The sequence below is a fragment of the Tursiops truncatus genome, chromosome 5, assembly GCF_011762595.2.
Source record: "Tursiops truncatus isolate mTurTru1 chromosome 5, mTurTru1.mat.Y, whole genome shotgun sequence".
In the NCBI taxonomy this organism is placed as follows: domain Eukaryota; kingdom Metazoa; phylum Chordata; class Mammalia; order Artiodactyla; family Delphinidae; genus Tursiops; species Tursiops truncatus.
The window spans coordinates 14,158,206-14,180,573 of NC_047038.1; the positions used below are offsets into that span (position 1 = coordinate 14,158,206).

General features: G+C 36.2%; 1 protein-coding gene and 1 long non-coding RNA gene across 4 annotated transcripts in view; one reads left to right on the plus strand and one right to left on the minus strand.

Annotated features, from left to right (window-relative positions):
- The window catches only part of LOC109548768 (uncharacterized), an 86,385-nt gene that overhangs the window by 42,796 nt on the left and 21,221 nt on the right, over positions 1–22,368 (plus strand). Inside the window, exons 3-4 of one of the 3 annotated variants that reach the window (XR_004526607.2) lie at positions 20,293–20,439; positions 21,583–21,733. The exons of 1 other annotated variant lie outside the window; for it this stretch is intronic. This is a non-coding gene — a long non-coding RNA (uncharacterized lncRNA). Of the gene's footprint in view, positions 1–20,292; positions 21,734–22,368 lie in introns of all 3 variants that reach the window. One more of the 3 variants, XR_012331873.1, reaches the window with a different exon arrangement.
- HSPA4L (heat shock protein family A (Hsp70) member 4 like) overlaps positions 1–22,368 on the minus strand; it is a 55,634-nt gene that overhangs the window by 8,201 nt on the left and 25,065 nt on the right. Inside the window, exons 12-19 of the mRNA XM_004319870.4 lie at positions 21,112–21,245; positions 19,280–19,479; positions 13,437–13,535; positions 11,380–11,517; positions 7,535–7,660; positions 7,129–7,236; positions 4,626–4,745; positions 67–228 (exon numbers count right to left, since the gene is read on the minus strand). Coding sequence (XP_004319918.2) covers positions 67–228; positions 4,626–4,745; positions 7,129–7,236; positions 7,535–7,660; positions 11,380–11,517; positions 13,437–13,535; positions 19,280–19,479; positions 21,112–21,245 — 1,087 coding nt within the window. The remainder of the gene's footprint in view (positions 1–66; positions 229–4,625; positions 4,746–7,128; positions 7,237–7,534; positions 7,661–11,379; positions 11,518–13,436; positions 13,536–19,279; positions 19,480–21,111; positions 21,246–22,368) is intronic.

Genomic DNA, 22,368 nt, shown 5'->3' on the forward strand with positions numbered 1-22,368 from the left:
GTATGGCTCCTACTAACAATGTTTAGTGACTGAACCCATGAAAAAGCGAAGTTTATAGTTTCTTACCTTTGACTTTGCGACTATTTCTGAAACTTTGACCACAGGATCTTGAGTGAGACTTAGTTTGTTCTGTGCATTCATCTTACTGTTCAGCCAACTCATGGCTTCACTGATATATTTTTCAACTTTTTCCATTTCAGCAGGATCCAAATGATCGTATCTTTCATCCTATTAGGAAAAAAAAAAAACTTTACTTAATGTAACAGGTTTTTCAATAAGCACCAATTTATTGATAATTTCTGCTTAAAAGAGTTAAGACTCTTATTGAGTGTACACCTCACACATACGCATGTGAAGAAGCCATTTACAGACTACACAGAACTGAAGAAACTGGGAGAAAGAAAAATCAGTATGGGGTTTTAAAAGGAAAGGCCTTCTGAAGAAGTCAGGTTTGGAAAAGAATGGTGAAGAGTATTAGAGGAAAAAGTAGTATTTAGCCAAGAAAGAAGCTGCATGGACTTAAATTTGTCAGGGAGTAAAGAAAAATAAGTTAAGCAGGCACATAGCAAGCTAGACAGAAAATTCTGACTGTACAACAGAATATGTTTAAGTTGTTGACAAGAATTACTGGGTTGGCCAAAAAGTGCCTTTGGTTTTTAAGTAAAAATAAAAGACACATTTTCCATGTTCACCAAGAACTTCACTGAACAACGCATTCACCCTTTTGTTCCACTACCTTCTGCCATTTTTCAGGCAACGTCATAATTCCATCTTCCCAAAACTTTTTCTTTATGAGCAAAGAACCGTTCCAGGCCTTTTACAGTCTTCCAGGGCACTGAAATTTTTTCCATTAAGAGAATTTCGTAAAGACCAAAATAAGTGGAAATCCGAAGGTGCAATATCTGGTGAATATGGCAGATCAATTAGAACCTCCCAGCCAAGCTGTAACAATTTTTGCCTGGTCATCAAAGAAACACGTGGTTATCCTGATGGAAGATTATTCGTTTTCTGTAGACTAATTCCGGACGCTTTCCATCGAGTGCTGCTTTCAGTTGGTCTAACTGGGGGCAGTACTTGTTGGAATTAATCTTTTCGTTTTCCAGAAGGAGCTCATAATAGAGGACTCCCTCCCAATCCCACCATATATGCAACATCACTTTCTTTGGATGAAGCCCGGCCTTTCGTGGTGCTGGTGGTGGTTCATTTCGCTTGCCCCATGATCTCTTCCGTTCCAAATTATTGTACAGTATCCACTTTTCTTTGCCCCTCACAATTTGTTTTAAAAACGAAACGTTTTCATTACATTTAAGTAGAGAATCACGTTTGGAAATATGATCAAGGTTTTTCTCGCTTAACCTATGTGGAACCCAAACATCAAAGTGATTAACATAACCAAGCTGGTGCAAATGATTTTCAACACTTGATTTGTATATTTTGAGTATGTCGGCTATATCCCGCGTGGTATAACATTGATTGTTCTCAATGTCTCGATTTGATCGCTATCAACTTTAACTGGTCTACCTGATTGTGGAGCATCATCCAGCGAGAAATGTCCACCATTAAACTTCACAAACCACTTTTGACACGTCTGTTCGGTCACAGCACCTTTTCCATACACTGCACAAATCTTGTTTTTCAGTTGCATTTTTACTTTGCTTGAAATAATAAAGCATAATATGCCGAAAATGTTGCTTTTTTCTTCCATCTTCATTATTAAAATGGCTACACAAAAATCCACCAATTTTGATGTTGTTTTTAAAATGCATGCTGATATGACAGCTGTCAAAATACAATCTAATAAAATTGTTTTGAATGAAGTTTAAGACAACTAAGTGCTAGTAGAGCCATCTTACAAAAAAACCGAATGAACCTTTTGGCCAACCCAATACATAATAAAATTTTGTCTGAAAGAGACAACTGCAGCTGTCACATGTAGGCAGCGATCTAAGATGTGATGATTTAGACTGGCAGTCTCAAAACCAGAAAGAAATGACAATGCAACATATAGAAAGAGGATCTCCTCCCCATTCATCCCTCTATCTGCATGCTTTTTTAATTTATTTTTTATTTTATTTTTTTTATTTTTTGCGGTACGCAGCCCTCTCACTGTTGTGGCCTCTCTCGTTGCGGAGCACAGGCTCCGGACGCGCAGGCTCAGCGCAGGCTCACGGGCCCAGCCGCTCTGCGGCATGTGGGATCTTCCCGGACCGGGGCACGAACCCGTGTCCCCTGCATCGGCAGGCGGACTCTCAACCACTGCGCCACCAGGGAAGCCCCCTGCATGCTTTTAAAAAAATCTCTAGCCTGAACCTCTTCCCTGAACTCCCTACTCTATAGCCAACTTCCAACTTGAATTCTTATTTGTAATGTTTGAAACGACTTACCTATGTTTCAAACTCATGATTACCTCCCCACCTACTCTTCCAACTTCTCCCCGTCTCAGTAAATGGCAACTTCACCCTTGCAGGCCAAAAATCCTTGGAGTCATTTGACTCCTCTTTCTGTTATATTTACATAAAATCTATCAGTGAATCTTATTGGCTCTGCCTTCAAAATATATGCAGCAGAAATCCAACCACTTCTTCCCCCTCCACTCTCCGGGTTCAGGGCTCCGTCACTGCTTGCTTGTGTTATTCTAATGTTTTAACTAGTCTCTCTGCTTCCGTAGCCTTTAAAAGAAAAGTCAAAATTTAAAATTCTATGCTCAAAAGCCTCCAGTGGATTCCTATCTTAGTGTAAAATCCAAACTTTTATAATGGCCCACTAGGCCCTTCATGATCTGGCAGCTGATAATCCCACCCCCCAATGTTCTGAGCCACACTGGCTTCCTTACTGTTACTCCAACACATTCTCCCCTTTGCAACTGCTATTCCCCCTTTGTTAAGGACATTCTTTTTATAGTTATCATACGTCTTGAACCCTCACGTCCTTTAATTCTCCCCTCACATGATGTCATCTTATTAGTCTATATTTCTGACAAATCTCCTCCACCTATGGCAGTCCCTTACTTTTCCCATAGCCCTTATCACCATCTGACTACTTCATAGTAACTCATTTATTGTCTATCTCTTCCCACTGAAGCATATTAGAAACAAGTTCAGTGTTTTGTTTGATGCTGTAGTTCCAGAACCTTGAAGAGAGCCTAGAACGTAGTAACTCAAAATTCTTGAGCATAAGTGAAATCTTGCCTTGCTTTGAATAATACTTTAAACCTGCATCCTCAAGAAGACTGCTACAGCCTGGCGAACACTAGGTTATAGTAGTTGTATACAGATCTTCCAATACCAGATGTGAAATACTCTTGGTGTTTTTATTTGTCTGCTTGTTCCTTCTTACTTTTCCATTATCCTTACATTCTATTTGTACTTATATGGACACTGATATTGGCAGGCACATTCACAATCAGTACCTGGGTTATTCTTTTAGGCAGGCTGGATTGCACTCTTTATTTTACAGAATTTACAAATCTTTATTTCTAAAATAAGTAATCACCCTCCACATTGTGTAGTGAAAAGCAGTATAGTTGTTAAGGGTCTGCATGTTTCAGATTGCTTAGGTTTTATCCTGACTGCTTCTCTTAACCTACCTGTGTAATCCTTGACAAGTTTGCTTAAGCACTGCAATTCTCTTACATAATACATTCTTGTGAGAATAAAGTGAGATAATTCATGCAAAGTGCCTAAAATTTAGTAAGTGCTTGATAAATGTAAGCTATGATAATACCCTGCCTAAATCTTTCTGGTGCTGGCCTCTGCAGCCCACTGATGCAATTTTAACATCAGTGGTAAAACCTGGGGGAATTATAGTGGATATCTGTTTAAAACAGGAGTCAGCAAACTTGTCCTGCAGGCCAAATCCAACTTGCTGAATTTTTAAATAAAGTTATTCTGGAACACAGCAATGCCCATTCATTTACACATTGTGTGCTTGCTCTTGCGCTACAATGGCAAAGTTGGGTAGTTGTATAGAGATGGTAGGCCTACAGAGCCTAAAATATTTATTATTTGTTCATTTAAAGAAAAAGCCTACTAACCTCTGATTTAGAGGGCAAAAATCATCAGCTTAATTTTGTCAAATCTTACTGTTACATCCAAATGGAGATATTATCTATACAACTAAATATTTCAGGCTGAAAAACAGTGGAAAGGTTAAGGGTAGTAAGATAGATTTGGGCACATATATAAAACAATAAATGATACGGGAGTTACAGATGAGTGAAAGACCGGAAGACAAAGTGCAACCAAAAGAAAAAGAGGCCAAGGGACAAAATGAATGCTAGCAGAGTCCAGTTTCAAAGAGGCCTGTAAATTAAAAAAGGTCCAAAAAAACCTTCTGCACTATAATGAAACACCTAAGAAGAAAACAATGCATTTGGTCACTGGATTAAATTTATAATATCGTTTTAGGGAATTTTAAAAGATTAAAGCCACATATCTGCACTGTATTTGAAATTATCAGTATCCTTTACTGATAATTTTACAATAAAGAAAAAAAAGTTTAAGTTTGGTGCACAATGTCTCTGGAATTTGGTAGCAACAACTGCTATAGCTTTGTAGTTGAGAATTTTTAGATTTACCCCACCCTCTCTGCGTAATACACACCAGTTTACTTTATGAATTCAATACCTTGTTTCTGTATGCTTCTATAACTTTCATGACAAGTTGGATCTTTTTTCCCAAGTCGTTTAAAGCTTTTGGTCTCTCTTCATGTTCCACGTACCTCATTTGAATTGGCTGGCCATATTTCTGTTAACACAAGTTTTTTAAAAAGAAAAAGTTATTAACAGAAAACAACTTCTATTGGGCCCTTACAGAATGATGAATAGGAAAGAAAGCTGGTCAGATTAAAATATGTCCCCTCTTGTTTTCCTACATGGAGATGAGTTCCAGTTGTTATTTGCTTACTGAATCCTACACAGGAATGCCTATCTTCTCTCATTCATTAAGATTACCTCTTGATTCCTCTCAAATCCAAAGAAAAACTTTAATTACTTTAAAGTTACATGTTAAAAGTCTATAAAACCATTAAGAAAACCATAAGGACTATATACTGTGTGCAGGACTCACGTATTTGAAACTTGGTTTCAAATATTTATAATGCATATAACTCTCTAAAAGCAACATGATTACTGGGATTTCCTGATATTTAATACCTATTGAATATTATTTGTTATATTTATTCATTAGATTAAGATGTGTATTTTAAGTATAGTGCTTAAAAACAAAAAAACCCATTCAGCCCCTTGCCCCAGGTGCCTGGTAGGAGGGAGTTTCTAAATTTTAAAACAGCCTCCTATAACTTTGAGGAGGGGAATGCATTAGAAAGACAAATATTTTCTTTCAAATCCTTTACATATTTAAATAAAAATCAGCTTATTTTAGAGCAATTTTAGGTTTTCAGAAAAGTTACAAAGGAAACAATAAGAGCCAAGCACCTTTTCTCTAATGTTAACATCTTATTCCTCGTGGTACATTTGTCAAAAATAAGAAACCAACACTGGTGTATTACTATTAACTGAACTCCAGATTATGTGGATTTCATCTTTTTCTGTTCCAGGATACCATATTGCATTTAGCCTCTTTACACATCATACTTTTTATTGTTAATGTTTTTGAAAGCATTTTAATTCCTAAAAGCCATCTCAAAAAAAAACAGTAAAGCCTATGAAAACATCTATAACATTCATTTCTATGGTTACTTATATACTTGAAGTGAAATAATCCATTCTGGGAGCTGCTGGGCTTTTCAGTTATTTCTATTAGCCTCAGCTGCCTGGTTTGCGCCTCCAGCCCCAAGTATATATATTTTAGGGAGATGGGGAGTAAAAACCACCAAGATAAAATACAGTAAAGCTAGTTTTGCATTCATAAGCTTAGGTTTTCAAGTTGCTTTTTAATTATTCCCTTTGAAAGTAATTTATTGGCATGAAGGTAATTTTTGCAAGGTATTAACTTCTTTTGCTTTTAAGTTAAGTAACTTCTTTTGCACACACCACCCCCACCAATCCCTAAAGGGCTTCCTTTTCCCATACGCTAGAAGTCCTTATTAATGTCATCACCTAGCATCTGTGTATTCACTTGCTACTCAAAGAATGGTTCAGGGACCAGCAGCATCAGAATCTCCCAGAAGCTTATTAAAAAGTGCAGAATCGGGCTTCCCTGGTGGCGCAGTGGTTGAGAGTCCGCCTGCCGATGCAGAGGACACGGGTTTGTGCCCTGGTCCGGGAAGATCCCACATGCCGCGGAGCGGCTGGGCCCGTGAGCCATGGCCGCTGAGCCTGCGCGTCCGGAGAGAGGCCACAACAGTGTGAGGCCCGTGTACCGCAAAAAAAAAAAAAAAAACAGAGTGCAGAATCATGGGCCCAACTCGGATATACTGAACCATATTTGCTTTTCAGTAAGGGCCCCTGGTAATTCATGTGCACATTAAAGGACTGCTATGATTCACACTAAGAAGGAAAATTTCCTGTCATCCTTCCAATCTGAACTTCTAATCTTTTAAAGCATTTTTTTTTCTGCGTGGGGGGAGCGCTGGGTAGCAAGCAGGAAGAAAAGAGTAATAGTGGTCTTTTCTTAAAGTCAGACCACTGACCTAGTAGAAGAAGGGCAGCTGGTGGACACATCTCCTTATTTCTTTGTAAAAGGACACTGAAGAGCAGGGGTACTATTTCTGAAGTTCTTTGCTGGCCTGGTGTCCCACTAATTTCACATTAGTTATAATGTGAAAATAGGAAAGGGCAGTGTATTACTCCTCAAACTCAGAGCAGTCAAGGGGGAAAGAAGCAGAGCAAGGGTAACTCCTTTAATGGATAAGGGGTCAGGCTGACAAATCACTTATTAATGACATCTCAGAAACATATGGCTTGTATGAAAGTAATATTAACACTCTGGTCATCTGCTAAATTTTTATATCTGAGTATCATGATAGACAAATATGATTATACATTATTTAATTTCAGTTATCATGTAGCATTACTCACCTCAAATTCAGAGAACACTTCCTCTTACACATACCTGCCTTAGTAATTTCTTATATATTTATTAAACACATACACTGTGCTCTTACACCATAATTTTTAGGACAACTTAATGTTCTGTTCAACACTAACATGGACTTTAAAAAGTTTACCTTTAGTTCTTGAAGCTTATCCACATAAATCTGTTTAGCTTGGTCCTCTCCTTCTTCATAAAGCCAATTTTCTGTGTCTTCCAATATTGCAGACAGTTTTCTCAAGTCCTAGTTATACATTTAAGAGATACTGATTGAAAATGCTCTCCTTAGAAATAAAAGTCATCAAGGAAGCACAAAATGTTTTTCAAGTGTAAAAAATTATTTTTTTCTGACTTTTTATTTATAAACATCTTTCTCACCAGCCTTCTGTAATTTGGAAAAATAACTAAGAACCATTCCTAAATGTGCTCAAAAAGATTGACAACAATAACACATTTGGTACATTTATTTACATAATTCGTATTAGCATTCTCAAGTAAACATTTAAATAGTTCTCATAAAAAACTACAAAATTTAGACTTACTTCTAGAGTGATGAATTTTTCATAGACAGTGCCAAGCTTGTCCCTAAAATCATATACATATTCTTCAACAGCATTCTTCGCATCATTTCTTTCTTTCTCTAATTTGTCCTGCATTATCATCTTCCCCTATTCAAAAAGTTTCAGATTAGCTGCCATGAAAACACTAGGGAAATACAAACCAAAACTGCAATGAAATACTACTTCACACCTACTAGGATGACTATAATCGAAGAAATGGAACATAATAAGTGTTGGTGATGATTTGGAGAATTTGAAACCCTTGTACATTGCTGTTGGGAATGTAAAATACTGCAGCTTAGGAAAAAACAGTATGGTGGATCCTAAAGAAGCTAAACAAAGATTTACAATATGGGGCTTCCCTGGTGGCATAGTGGTTGCAAGTCTGCCTGCCAATGCAGGGGACACGGGTTCAAGCCCTGGTCTGGGAAGATCCCACATGCCGTGGAGCAGCTGGGCCTGTGTGCCACAACTACTGGGCCTGTGCTCTAGAGCCCCCAAGCCACAACTACTGAGTCCATGTGCCACAACTGCTGAAGCCCGTGCACCTGGAGCCCGTGCTTCGCAGCAGGAGAAGACACTGCAGTGAGGGGCCCCCGCACCGTGGCAAGGAGTGGTTCCCCACTCACCGCAACTGGAGAAGGCCTGCGTGCAGCAACAAAGACCCAACACAGCCAAAAATAAATAATAAATAAATAAATTCTAAAAAAAAAAAATAAGAATGACACTATGACCCAGCAATTTCACTCCTAGGTATATAACCAAAAAATTGAAAGCAGGAACTCAAACAATTATTCGTATGCCAATGTTCACTGCAGCATTATTCACAATAGCCAAAAGGTGGAAATAACTCACTTGATCTGTAACAGATGAATGGATAAGTAAAATGTATATATACAAAATGGAATATTACTCTACTATAAAAAGAAATAAAGTTCTGATACATGTTACAAAGTGGATAAACCTTGAAAACATTATGCTAAGTGAAATAAGCCAGACACAAAAGGACAAATATTCTATGATTACATTTATATGAGTTATCTACCAAATTCATAGAGACAAAGTATCGATAGATTGGTTTACTGGGGATTGGGGGAAGGGAGGAATGAGAGTTATTACTTAATGGTTACAGTTTCGATTTGGGGTGATGAAAAGGTTTTGGAAAAGATAGTGGCAATGGTGGGACTCCCCTGGTGGTCCAGTGGTAAAGAATCTGCCTTAGAATGCAGGGGACACGGGTTCGATCCCTGGTCAGGGAACTAAGATCCCATGTGCCACCGCTATTGAGCTCACGTGCCTCACCTACAGCCTGCGTGCCGCAAACTACAGAGCCCATGCACCACAACTAGAGAAGAGAAAACCCACACACCACAACGAGAAAGAAGCCCATGCGCTGCAACGAAAGATTCTGCATGCCTCAACTAAGATCCTGTGTGCCGCAACTAAGACTCAATGCAGCCAAAAATAAATAAAATAAATGAATAATAAATACATCTTTAAAAAAGATAGTGGCAATGGTTATATAACTGTGAATATAATTAATGTCACTGAATTGTATGCTTAAAATGGTCAAAATGGCAAATTTCACGTTATATATATTTTACAATTTAAAAAATAATACCAAAAGCCACTGAACTGTACACTTTAAATTAGTGAATTGTATGGTATGTGAATTATACCTCAATAAAAGCTTTTTTAAAAAAAACCATAGGGCTTCCCTGGTGGCGCAGTGTTTGAGCGTCCACCTGCCGAAGCAGGGTACACGGGTTCGTGCCCCGGTCCAGGAAGATCCCACATGCCGCGAAGCCTGCGCCTCCGGAGCCTGTGCTCCGCAACGGGAGAGGCCACAACAGTGAGAGGCCCGCGTACCGCAAAAAAAACCAAAAAAAGCAAAAAAAAAAACCCATAGACTATGTCATTGTACATATTGGTGTTCAAATCCCAGCTTTCCCACTTACTACCTTTGAAATTGCAGCGAAGTCACCTAACCTAAGCCTCAGTTTTCTTATTCTAGAGCGCTAACTTCTATCTGTCTCGTATGGCTGTTAATAAGATTGACGTAATTCACATAAAATATTTAGTACAGTGCCTGACACATAACTGGTACTGAATGAATGTTGGTTTTGGTAAGTGACACAGTACAGTGGCTGTGATCTTGAGCTTTGGAGACAGACTACCTGGCTCCAAAACAAAAGGTTACTCTTTGAACTTCGGTGATTCAGTCTACCTCTGCCTGTTTCCTCATCTATTAAATGTAGATCTCTAACAGTACTTACACTTCGTAGGTTTGAGGATTAAATAAGATATCAAAGTATTTAAAGATGTTAGCAAAAATCATTATTGTCAAATCAAAAGCAAAGAAAGAATCTGAAGACTAATAAAAAACAAAATTTGTACTTTAACAAAAACATAGTATTTTAAACGTAATACTACAATGCACTGATATTTATGAATTTAAAATAGTGAGACAGGAAATCTAAGAAAGAGTGGATATATGTATAGGTATAACTGATTCACTTTGCTGTACAGCAGAAACTAACACAACATTGTAAAGTAACTATATTCCAATTTGAAAAAAAAATAGTGAGACATGGACTTCCCTGGTGGCACAGTGGTTAAGAATCCACCTGCCAATGCAGGGGACACAGGTTCAATCCCTGTTCTGGGAAGATCTCACATGCCCCAGAGCAACTAAGCCCGTACGCCACAACTACTGAGCCTGTGCTCCAGAGCCTGCGAGCCACAACTACTGAGCCTGCATGCTGCAACTAGTGAAGCCTGTGCACCTAGAGCCCATGCTCCACAACGAGAAGCCACCGCTTTGAGAAGCCCGCGCACTGCAATGAAGAGTAGCCCCCGCTCACCACAGCAACAAAGACCCAACGCAGCCAAAAATAAATAAATAAAATAATTTTATTTTAAAATTTAAAAAATAGTGAGCCATTTAAAAATTTAAGAAAAAATCTTATACACAAAATTTATCATTAGCTGCACTTCCCCACAATTCATTCCTTTGAGAAAATTAGTCTCAAATCATACAAATTCAGAATTATTCAGGATTATCTCAGAATTATTTCTAGAGATAGAAATGCTTCACATAAAGTGTAGCCTTTAATAACTAATGAATAGGTGATATACTTAGGTACTAGAAAGAGCAGCATTGTAAAGTCAAAAATCTCTTTAGGAAATTTCCAGAATAACATGCAGCAAGTGGAGAATATGTGGCACTTCAAAGAAAACTGACCTTCTTTAATGCCAGTCAAGCCTGTAGAAATTAGTAACTACCACTTAAGTGTAAATTTTAATATAAAAAAATTACTTTTACACACAACTATTGGTAAAGAAACCAAACTCTTTTCCTCAAGAGACTGTAAAATGAAGCATGTAAATATGTAAAGAAAATTTCAAGAATGACAACAGATTCTAAAAAGTATTAAATGGAAGTCAGAAAACATTCTGAATTGAACGTTAATCTTTAAGGACAACACATTAGAAGAGGGGAGCTGGTAATACTTTCCTATACAATGTCTGCTGGGTGTGCTACTGTTAAGACATAATAAAAGGGGGTAAGAATTACTAGTATTGGAAAGGCCTTTCTCTATAGTGGAGACAATCCATGTTTTTCATGTAACTAAGGTGAAAGTTACACTGTACATGACACAAATACAGCTCAGCATTTTGTCCAAAATAAAATAGTTCAATAATCTATTTAATAATTCCTTATGAGTTATAGCCTAGTTCCACAAATTTGACGGATAATCATTTACTTCTACAAAAATTTCAGAACACGCTACCACCTATTTCAACATCAATTCTGATTTATATACCTCATTTTCAATGTAGATGTTGAGAAGATCTTGGCCCAATTGCCTACACAGGCTACTCTGGATGGGTAGATCAATACTCTTGATTCTTCCTTTTTTAATGGTCTGGTTTAATCGCTCTTGTTTATCTGAGGGTACAGACTGCAAAAGAAATGCAAGAAAAGTATAAATTTCTAAAACTAGCTTAAAAATATATTTAAGAGACTGATTTCTGATGAAACAAAGTAAAATCAAACAAAACTATTATCATCTACTATACTTTAATTAAAAACATTATTTTACTATTGATAGTATTTTACACCCTGTATACACTAAATATTGTGCTGGAAATGCAAATTAAAACCACAGTGAGGGCTTCCCTGGTGGCACAGTGGTTAAGAATCCGCCTGCCAATGCAGGGGACATGGGTTCGAGCCCCGGTCCGAGAAGATCCCACATGCAGTGGAGCAACTAAGCCCGTGCGCCACAACTACTGAGCCTGCACTCTAGAGCCCGCATGCCACAACTACTGAAGCCCGCATGCCTAGAGCCCGTGCTCCGCAACAAGAGAAGCCACCACAATGAGAAGCCCGCGCACCGCAACGAAGACCCAACCCAGCCAAAAATAAATAAAATAAAAACCACAATGAGGTGCCATTTCATACCCACTAGGATGACTATAATAAAAAAAAAAAAAAAAAGAGGAAGAGTTGGTGAGGATATAGAGAAATGGAAACCCTCATACATTTTTGACAACATAGTAAAATATTGCAGCCATTTTGGAAAACAGTTGGGCAGTTCCTCAAATTGTTAAACACACAGATACCATATGACCCAGCAATTCCATTCCTAGGTACACGCCCAAGAAAAATGAAAATATCCATCCACACAAAACCTGTATATGTTCATAATAGCATTATTCGTAATAGTCAAAAAGTAGAAACAATCTAAGTGTCCATCAGCTGATGAATGAATACATGTGGTATGCATCCGTATGATACATTACTCAGCCATAAAAGGGAATGAAGTACTGATATATCCTACAACCTGGATGAACCCTGAAAACACGCTTAGTGAAAGAAGCCAGTCATTAAAGGACTATATATTGTATGACTGTTTTTATATGAAATATCCAGAACAGGCAAGTCAATGAGACAAAAAGATTAGTGGGTGCCTAGAGCTGGCAAGGGGAGGGTTGGGAGGAAAACAAAGAGTTACTGCTAATGGGTACAGGGCTTCTTTTTGGAGTGATGAAAACGTAAAATTGTGATAATGATTGCATAACTCTGTGAGTATATTAAAAACCTTTGAATTGTACTTTTAAATGGGAGAATTGCATGGTATGTAAATTACATCTCAATAGAGCTGTTGAATAATTAAAGGCAAACATTGAATAAAATAAAAAAATTAGAAAAATTAGTTTCAGGTTTTATATTACTTGAGCAACTAGGATTTATAACTGAATCTTTATAGCCTTTGGAAAAAATCTATACAGCTAACCATCACAGATTAAATTCTGCTCAGGTTAGAAAAATCTGTCAAAGATGATAGTTTAGAGCTGTAGCCACATTCATCGGGGTGACTGGGGCAGGGTGTTTCTCCCTTCTCTTCTATCAGCAATCATTTTCTTAATAAAATAATGACTCTTAATAAGAGAGTCATTTATCCTTTAAAATTTTACTTCCAAAATATTATTTTGCACAAAAAAACAGCTTTATGACATGCAGCAAAATGCTTAGAGTGGTTAATATTCAGATGCAGCATTATTGCTAATTTAAGTTTTCTTCATTTGTCCTATTCTGGTTTCTATTTTCTGAGATTACATGATTTTTAGTGAGGAAAAAAAAAGTAATGAAAAACACCTTTTTTCCCCGCCAAAAAAATAATTTTACTCATATTAGAGTTCATTCTTTTAAAAATCTTCTATAGTGAGTCACTGAAGTGTATTTATTCTGGTTATATACTTTCATAATACGAAATTTAAAACACCAGGTGTATTAAAAGCATGCATTACACAGCAAATGTATTAACTCAAAATATCAATCTCAAAAAGACACAACCACAGTAATAGTATAACAAACCTTTGTTTTGGTTCCTGTATGATCAATTTCTTCTTCTGGAGTGTGTTCAGCATGACATTTTTGATGACCCTCTTCTTCCTGGTCAACCTGCATTTTATCCTGCAAAGAAAATATGTAATTGACAATATCTGTAGTCTTTTTCTTTCTTTCTTTTTTCTATTTGTTTGGTAATGAACAGCATCTTAGAGTTCAAGCCTGTTTTCAAATATGTGAACACAGTGAAGTAGAAGCTGTTTTTGAGAGTAACTATAAATAACTAGATTAACAGGTAGTAAGTAAAATGAAAAGATCTATTTGATGCTATGTGAATAAATCTTGTTTCATTTACCTGTGGCCAAATAACTGCAAAATAAATGGAAAATTGTTCTCAAGTCAAATTCACAAACGAAGATTCACAAAAAAAGAGAACATTAAACTTGACATGAAAAATGTTTATAAAGAACTTAATGTGGGAAAATAAAAAGATACAAAATTTAAGTATTAACATAAATTCAATTACATTTTTTAAATGTAGGAAAATACTCAAACGAAATGTATCGAAACTGTCTAAGTAGATGTCTCTGAATTATTACAATTTAAACTTTTAATATTTTTCTTAATGTCTAAAAGACAAACTTTCAACCCATAAGATTGCCAAGATGGACTCTCCGCTTGGCAAACAATCACAAGTATTAAGTTTTTCTGGTCTTTCATAATCTTACCCACCACCATCCTCCTAAAAAGGAGAAAGCTTGGAATTCAGGAATCAGGATAATTTAGGTCTTCATATATATATATATATATATAGTTAAGTATACATATAATGTCCAGAAGGCTATCTTGAATAAATGCTTATTTGTGCCAAAGAGAAAAACAAGTTAGAAGATAATTTACACCACTGTTCTTCATAATTAAAAGGTCAGCTACTGAAATTCCACCCCCAATCCTCCCTGCCCTACCACCTTCCAACTCTACAATTTTCCCAACCCTATGATGGAAAAGCGGTGGAAAATGTGTTATAGTGGTGAGTTGCGGTAATGCAGAAAGACACAAATACATTAATAACTCTATTTCATGTAATACTAAGAAAACAATGCTGCCAATTAAGGCCAAAATACTTTATCACTTGGCATTTTTATTTTATACTTATTGAAAAAGTTCTTCTATTGTGTATATATTCATATCTCTAAAAGAAATAAACCAAATAATATGGTTAAGGTATTTCTAAAACGACTCCACATTAAGAATCCAACTCTTCTAAATCACTTAAGTTGTTGATGTCTGAATTTTTCTACACAATATTGTTCTCTGTGCCATCAAGAGCATTAGTGACCCAGCCATTTGTTTAAAAATTGCTCCTGTATGGTCTCTAATGTTTTTTTATAAGCCACTGACACATCTTCTACAAGTTTTTTTTTTTTTTGGCCGCGCCATGTGGCAGGCGGGACATTAGTTCCCCGATCAGGGATTGAACCCGTGCCCCCTGCAGTGGAGTCTTAACCACTGGACCGCCAAAGGAAGTCCCCTATTCTACAAGTTTTATGATGTTTTTTTCTCTGTCTTACCAGAAGGAGTCAATAGATTATTTTCGGACAACAACCAGGCCTGATATTCCTTCCTTGAATGGTCCTTAAGTTGTTTAATGTCAAGGGGTTGCAATTGCCTACTCATGCCATTAGGAATAACAACCAAGTTCACACATGTACAGATGATGAGAACTTCTCATGATTACTGCCATAGGCAACAGTGAATATAAGATATTATCATTTGCATGACCCATCCCAATTTCAGATATATTAAGTGGAAAACTGTACATCTTACAATTGATATGAGAGTAATTTGTTAGTCTTTTAAAATAATTTTAAGAAGGTTCATAGGAATATTATCACTAGTGGGTAAGTTAATGGACGTGCCTCTAGGCTGGCTTCTCTAATTGATTTTAAACTCCACGAGGGCTGAGACTGTCTTTCTATTCACTGCTATATCCAAACACACAATTTAGGTACTTCTAGTTATTTGCTGAATAAATGAAAAAGCACTTAAGAATAAAATCCAGAATAATTATCTAATCTGTCCCTTGATCTACCTTCTCAATTTCTTTTTTTTTTGTCACTCTCCCCTTTTCTGTATTTTATATTATCAGCTACCTTAGTATCTGTAACAATAAAAAAGGATATCCTGCCATCAGGGCCTTTGTTATTCTCTCTGTCTGGACAACTACCTACCTGATCCTTACTCTCAAACTGCCTTTTCATCTTTCAGGCTAGCGTTCCTTTTCCTTCCTCACAGGTGGCTTTCCTCATCACTTAATTTCCACTATGCATCCCCTGCTTTTAATTTCCTTTATATTTATATGGTATCTTGTTGCTTCTAGCCTATCCTCTTCCATTAGAATGTAAGTTACAGATGGGTGGGGACCTTCTTTATCTTGCTTATTACCACTGTATCCTCAGTGCCTGGAACAGTACCTGGTACATATAAGTAATCAGATGTTTTGAATTAAAAAATAGAAAGATAAACAACCCAAATTGTCAACAACTGGGGAATAAATTGTGGTACATTAGTACGATAGTCTCTTTGATCCTTCACTGTGCCATGAAGCCTAAGTTGTAATACCTTCCTAATATGTCCAGATATTAATAAATACCTAGAAGAAAAGTGTCCATTTTCTGAGATATCCTTATACTGTATTGAAGAAAAGTTGGCAATCTATGTTATGGTTTTTCAGGAAAATCGAAGCCATCTTAATTTTTAATGAAAAAATGAGGCCCATAAAATAATCTCTCATAAATTGACTCTCATGCAAAGAAAGACAAAAACAAAGAACTCCTACTGTTGCTCACTGATATATGTCTGGGTTTCATCGACCTAAGAGCCAGCAATGTCAGCAAATAGGGAACAGTAAAAAAGAACTTATTATCTTCTTACCTTCTGCTGTAAAGCTTAAAACAATTAGCTTCCAGAGTCTACTTTGAATTTGTTCACATTTTGGGAGCAGGTAAGGGAGAGACTGCTTTATAATGGTATTTAAGCCTTAAGCTTTTTTTTTTTTTTTTTTTTTTTGCGGTACGCGGGCCTCTCACTGTTGTGGCCTCTCCCGTTGTGGAGCACAGGCTCCGGACGCACAGGCTCAGTGGCCATGGCTCACGGGCCCAGCCGCTCCATGGCATGTAGGATCTTCCCGGACCGGGGCATGAACCCGTGTCCCCTGCATTGGCAGGCGGACTCTCAACCACTGTGCCACCAGGGAAGCCCAAGCCTTAAGCTTTTAAACTTCTGGATACAGAATTAAAGAGAAAAGTCCTAGAGAGAACCATTAAGCAATACAGTACACAGGATGTTTTCTACACAGTAGGGTACTCAACATCACCCCTTATGTTAAAAGCAATGACAAGGAAATAATTTACGTTATTAGCAAGAATAAGGAAATAAACTACAATTTATTCAACACCTATTGTATCAGCTAAGGTAGGGATTTAAAAGGAGATTAATATATGTGAATGTGCTCACCAACAATGCTAAGTATATGATCCATAATGTTAGTTACCTTTTTTTTGGCTCTTGATTATATAAATTATAAAAGAAATAGGAACATCTCACTTAAGAAGAAGAAATACCCCTTATATGGGACACCAACTACCTGGGTTCTAGTAAGCCGAAAACACTCTTGTAAGCAAATCAATCTATGAATGGCCAAAGCAGATGTTATAAATTCATACATTTTATTCACAAGTGAGTTTTTTAAGTCCACATTCAAGAGATCATCCTAAAGGACTGGCTAACTGGATTTCAAGCCCACAGACAAATAGAAGCAGCAAATAAGAAATGCCAGGAGAGGTAGAAAATGGGTGCCATACTCTCCTTGTTTTTAGTGCCCAGGATTCACTAACATTACACAGAGAAAACTAAAGGTCTAAGACATTACACAGAGACTTTGAAGAAAAAGAGGTGAAGAAAGTGAAACAGCTTTTAAAGAACTCACTCTAAAAGGCACTGCTGGTGGGAATGTAAATTGATACAGCCACTATGGAGAACAGTATGGAGGTTCCTTAAAAAACTACAAACAGAACTACCATACGACCCAGCAATCCCACTACTGGGCATATACCCTGAGAAAACCATAATTCAGAAAGAGTCATGTACCACAATGTTCATTGCAGCTCTATTTACAATAGCCAGGACATGGAAGTAACCTAAGTGTCCATTGACAGATGAATGGATAAAGAAGATGTGGCACATATATACAATGGAATATTACTCAGCCATAAAAAGAAATGAAATTCAGTTATCTGTAGTGAGGTGGATGGACCTAGAGTCTGCCATACAGAGTGAAGTAAGTCAGAAGGAGGAAAACAAATACCATGTGCTAAGAAATATATAAGGAATCTTAAAAAAAAAAGGTTCTGAAGAACTGAGGGGCAGGACAGGAATAAAGATGCAGATGTAGAGAATGGACTTGAGCACAGGGGTAGGGGGAAGGGTAAGCTGGGACAAAGTGAGAGAGTGGCATGGACATATATACACTACCAAATGTAAGGTAGATAGCTAGTGGGAAGCAGCCGCATAGCACAGGGAGATCAGCTCGGTGCTTTGTGACCACCTAGAGGGGTGGGATAGGGAGATGCAAGAGGGAGGAGATGGGGGATATATGTATATGTATAGCTGATTCACTTTGTTATAAAGCAGAAACTAACACACCATTGTAAAGCAATTATACTCCAATAAAGATGTTAAAATAAAAGGGATACAGAATGCTTTCAATTTTAGCAAAAAAAAAAAAAATATTAAATGGATTAAATGTCTGCCATACATTGTTGTGAACTACAATTAGGAAAATTAACTTTTCACCTATTACTCTTATGTTTATTTATGAAACATTGACTGTATCTTCACTAACATATTAGGACAGTATTTCCTTCTCCTCAATTCAAGGAAGGGAGGATATAATAGGAAAATAACACACGGGAAGAAGAATGAAAGAAAATGCCATGGTCCTTAAATGAAGTACTTTAAGGAGTAGTGGTAGAATTCTGATCAATCTGGAAGAAAAGATTTTATAGTAGCTGTTAGTACAAACAGACAAAAAGACAACTTTCACAAAAGGGAGAAACTGTCTTGAAATTTAAAATCTTAAAATCCATTCTTAACATGCAGAAATATATGAAAAATCTAGGGCAGACCTCCAATTATGATTTGAAAAAAATCCAGCAAAAGCCATTAAAAATAACTTACAAATAGTATACATAAAAAGACGAAAACTTTATGTAATGGAATATAATAACTTTCTCCTAAGATTCCTTCATTCATAGTATGCCAAGAGTAAATACAATGTTAGAGTCATATAACTCTTTCATAAAGAAACTGTCAAAAATCTGTTTTAATGTTACTGAATGTACAGCACATTCTTCTGCTCAACTGCCACAGATATCTCCTAACTAAGCTCTGAAAATTTCTTTATTAAGCATGTATTCTCAATCTAAAAACACATATGTATACAGTTCAGAATTTATCATTCTGAATTGGATTTATGTGTAAGCTAAAAAGCTAGCTATAATAAATGTTTTTAATAGAAATAAAGAATTTAGGAACAATGACTCCAGACACACATATGCATATTTTCCATATAATGCTATGAAAAATACACAAACCTCCGAAAAGCATGTTACAATGTGAAAAGATGTAGAGCATTTAAAATAGAATTATTCTTTAATGATTTTATTTTTAAAAGTTTATATACTTATTCCTATAGCAGAACTTCAGAGCAAAACCTCAGATATTAATATTTTCAACTATTAAAAGTACCAGGTAGAATTAAGATACTGCATATATTAGAGGAACCTTTTTGAAACAGAATTTCTACATACCACATCATCTTTGCTTTCATTCTTAAAAGAAGTTTCTGTCTCCATAGGAACATCACTGTGATCCCCTTCTATATTCTGCTTCTCAATTACTGATGCACTAGCCACACTGAAGATTCCATGGATGTTAATACGAACTTTAACCTTAACTTTGGAACTATCACCATCAGACTGTGGGAAAACATTCTGAATAGTGAAGCTCCCTTAAGGAAAAAAGAGCTTTGATCAGTACATAGGCCTCAGATTAACTCATTCAATTCATTCATTCAATAGTTTTACTATGATCTTTCAGATGCTGGCAAAAGAAAATCATAAATTATCATATGCTGATTAATTTCTGTGGGACATGCATTTCCCCCAGATTACCTTTTTAATATACTAATAAACCTGGTATAAACACTCAGACAGGTTAAGCAACCTGCCCAAAATCATCAACAACAGGAAAAAGGAGAGTTGGGATCTTAACCAAGGACAATCTGACTGAAGGCAATATCACTTTTAAGTTTTACAATGTTGCTACACTAAAACCAAAATAACAAAACACAATTTCTGAGTTTGAAAACCAAACAGATATTACCTTTTTGCTATAAACTTTGCAAATCATAATCATCTTGGTAATTCATAAATAAAGCAATTTAAAATTTTTTCTGGATTTTTCCTATAGCAAAATTGCTAAGTTATCCAGTCACTACTACCTACTGAGGTCACTTTAATTTTTCACTTTAAGAAATCTGATGTTTTATTTTTCAGAAAAAAAAAATCTCAAATATATAATGTTATCCATAGTAAAGAGACACTACCAGGCAGAAAAACTGTATATAAAAAATCTGGCTGACCTATATTAGAGGTTGAATTATGACCTCCCTCTGGCCCCAATTCATATATTGAAGCCCTACTCTCCAGTAACCTCAGAAGATGACCTTATTTGGAGATAGGGTCTTTACAGGTAATCAAGTTAAAGTGAAGTCATCAGGTGGGTTCTAATCAAATGACTTGGCGTCCTTATTTGGAGACAGATACATACACAGGAGAACGTCATGTGAACATGAAGAGAGCCATTTATGAACCAAGAAGAAACACCTGGAATGGATCCTTCCCCCACAGCCCTAAGAAGGAACCAATCCTGCCAACAACTTAATTTTGAACTTCTAGACTCCAGAACTGTGAGATGATAAATTTCTATTGTTGAAACCACCTAGTTTGTGGTACTTTGTTCCCGAAGCCCTTGAAAACTAATACCATTTTCAATAATGTACTTCTACTGCTTTAAATAATGTACATGAAAAATTAATAGTCTCCTTTTTTAGTCTATCAATAAAAGTAGCACATATAGAAAATTTTTTAATTTAATATTCCTTTTCTTTTAAATGATGTAAATCATACTTTGTTTTATATCTTCTAAAAGATTACTCAGCTAAAATGGATATTACAGTCTCCTATTTCCACTTTTGTATTAATCTAATGATTAACTGGCTTCTAGTTGTTGCCAGTGAACGTAAGTTTAAAATCAGAATATGTAGTCTGGCAGCACAATTTCAGTTTACCGATTAAAGAGTTCTTCCATTAAAAAATAACCCTCACCCAAACTTTTCAGGTCAATTACAGAGCATTTTAAATATACCTTTCAAAATGAATTAAAAAGATTCAAACTTGCTGTTATTCCAGAAATAAACTCTGAGCACTAAAAAGTGCACATTTAGAAAAAAGTATGATTATTTTTCTTTAAAAATCCAGTGCTGGCTTAGCTGAAATGTTACTTTGTTTCCTTGATTCAAATATTAACATATTTGTAAGAGGCTAAAATTTATGAAAAAAAAGTTTTGGAGTTCTCTTACCAATTCTTGGATCTGGATAAGGCACTTCATGTAAATTAGTATAAAATGCTTCTAGTTCAAATGGTTCTTTCTTGTGGAAAGTAATGACTTTTGAGAATGGGGCAGGATGGTTCTTACAGAATACTTCACATTCCCTAAAATGGAGCGGGAAAACAGTTTAAAATAAATAGAAAGTTGCCTATGAACCTAATTACAGAATCCATCTCATTTTTAATTCATGATAAGCAGCAATTTTAAAGGCCTCTGTGCACAAATTTTAAGAAAAAGCATTACTGGTTTTGCTATAAATAAACATGCCTTTTGACAGGTTTAGGGCTCAAAGTTCTAGAACGTCTGACATAGTAACAGACAATTCTATCCTACTGAGAAAAATTATCTGAGAATAGGTATATTTTGTTTGTTTGTTTGTTTGTTTGTTTTGGCGGTACGTGGGCCTCTCACTGTTGTGGCCTCTCCCGTTGCGAAGCACAGGCTCCGGACGCGCAGGCTCATCGGCCATGGCTCACGGGCCCAGCCGCTCCGCAGTATGTGGGATCTTCCCGGACCAGGGCACGAACCCGTGTTCCCTGCATCGGCAGGAAGACTCTCAACCACTGCACCACCAGGGAAGCCCTGAGAATAGGTATATTTTAAGGCAATATATAAGGATGTTTTTGCTCACATCTGAGGACCAAATTCTATCGATATTTTTGAAATTTGTGCAAAAATTTCAATTTCTTGGGGGTGCAGATGTATAGAACACAGAACAAAATCTTAAAAGCAACTTCAAAACCTAAATACAGGTTTATTTTATTATACCAACTATACTTCTGAAAAGCAGTCAAATATAATATTTGAAATACAGATTTTTATTTTAGTAGGAGAGTAAACAATTTATATCCTGGGCAGTTCATGGAAAAGGAAATGTTAATGTCAAAGCAAGAAAAGACTTGCAGCTCACAACAGTCAGAAATGCAAATTTAATAATAAAGTACGATTTAAAAGTGATGCTTTTATTTGGATATTCAAAGAAAATGACTGGATAGATATATACCCAGCTGTTAACAATAGTTAGTTACCTCAATAAAATGGGCTAAGGGAGTTGGGATATGGGAAATGCAAATTTTTAAGTTTTTATATTTCTATACTGTGATTTTTATTTGAAAATAGAATGTTTTACTTTTGTAATAAAATACTAATTAAAAAATATGCCATAATGGTTTACAGATAATATATCATTTTCATATTCTCCTTGTTTCTAAGATAGTATTCTAAAGT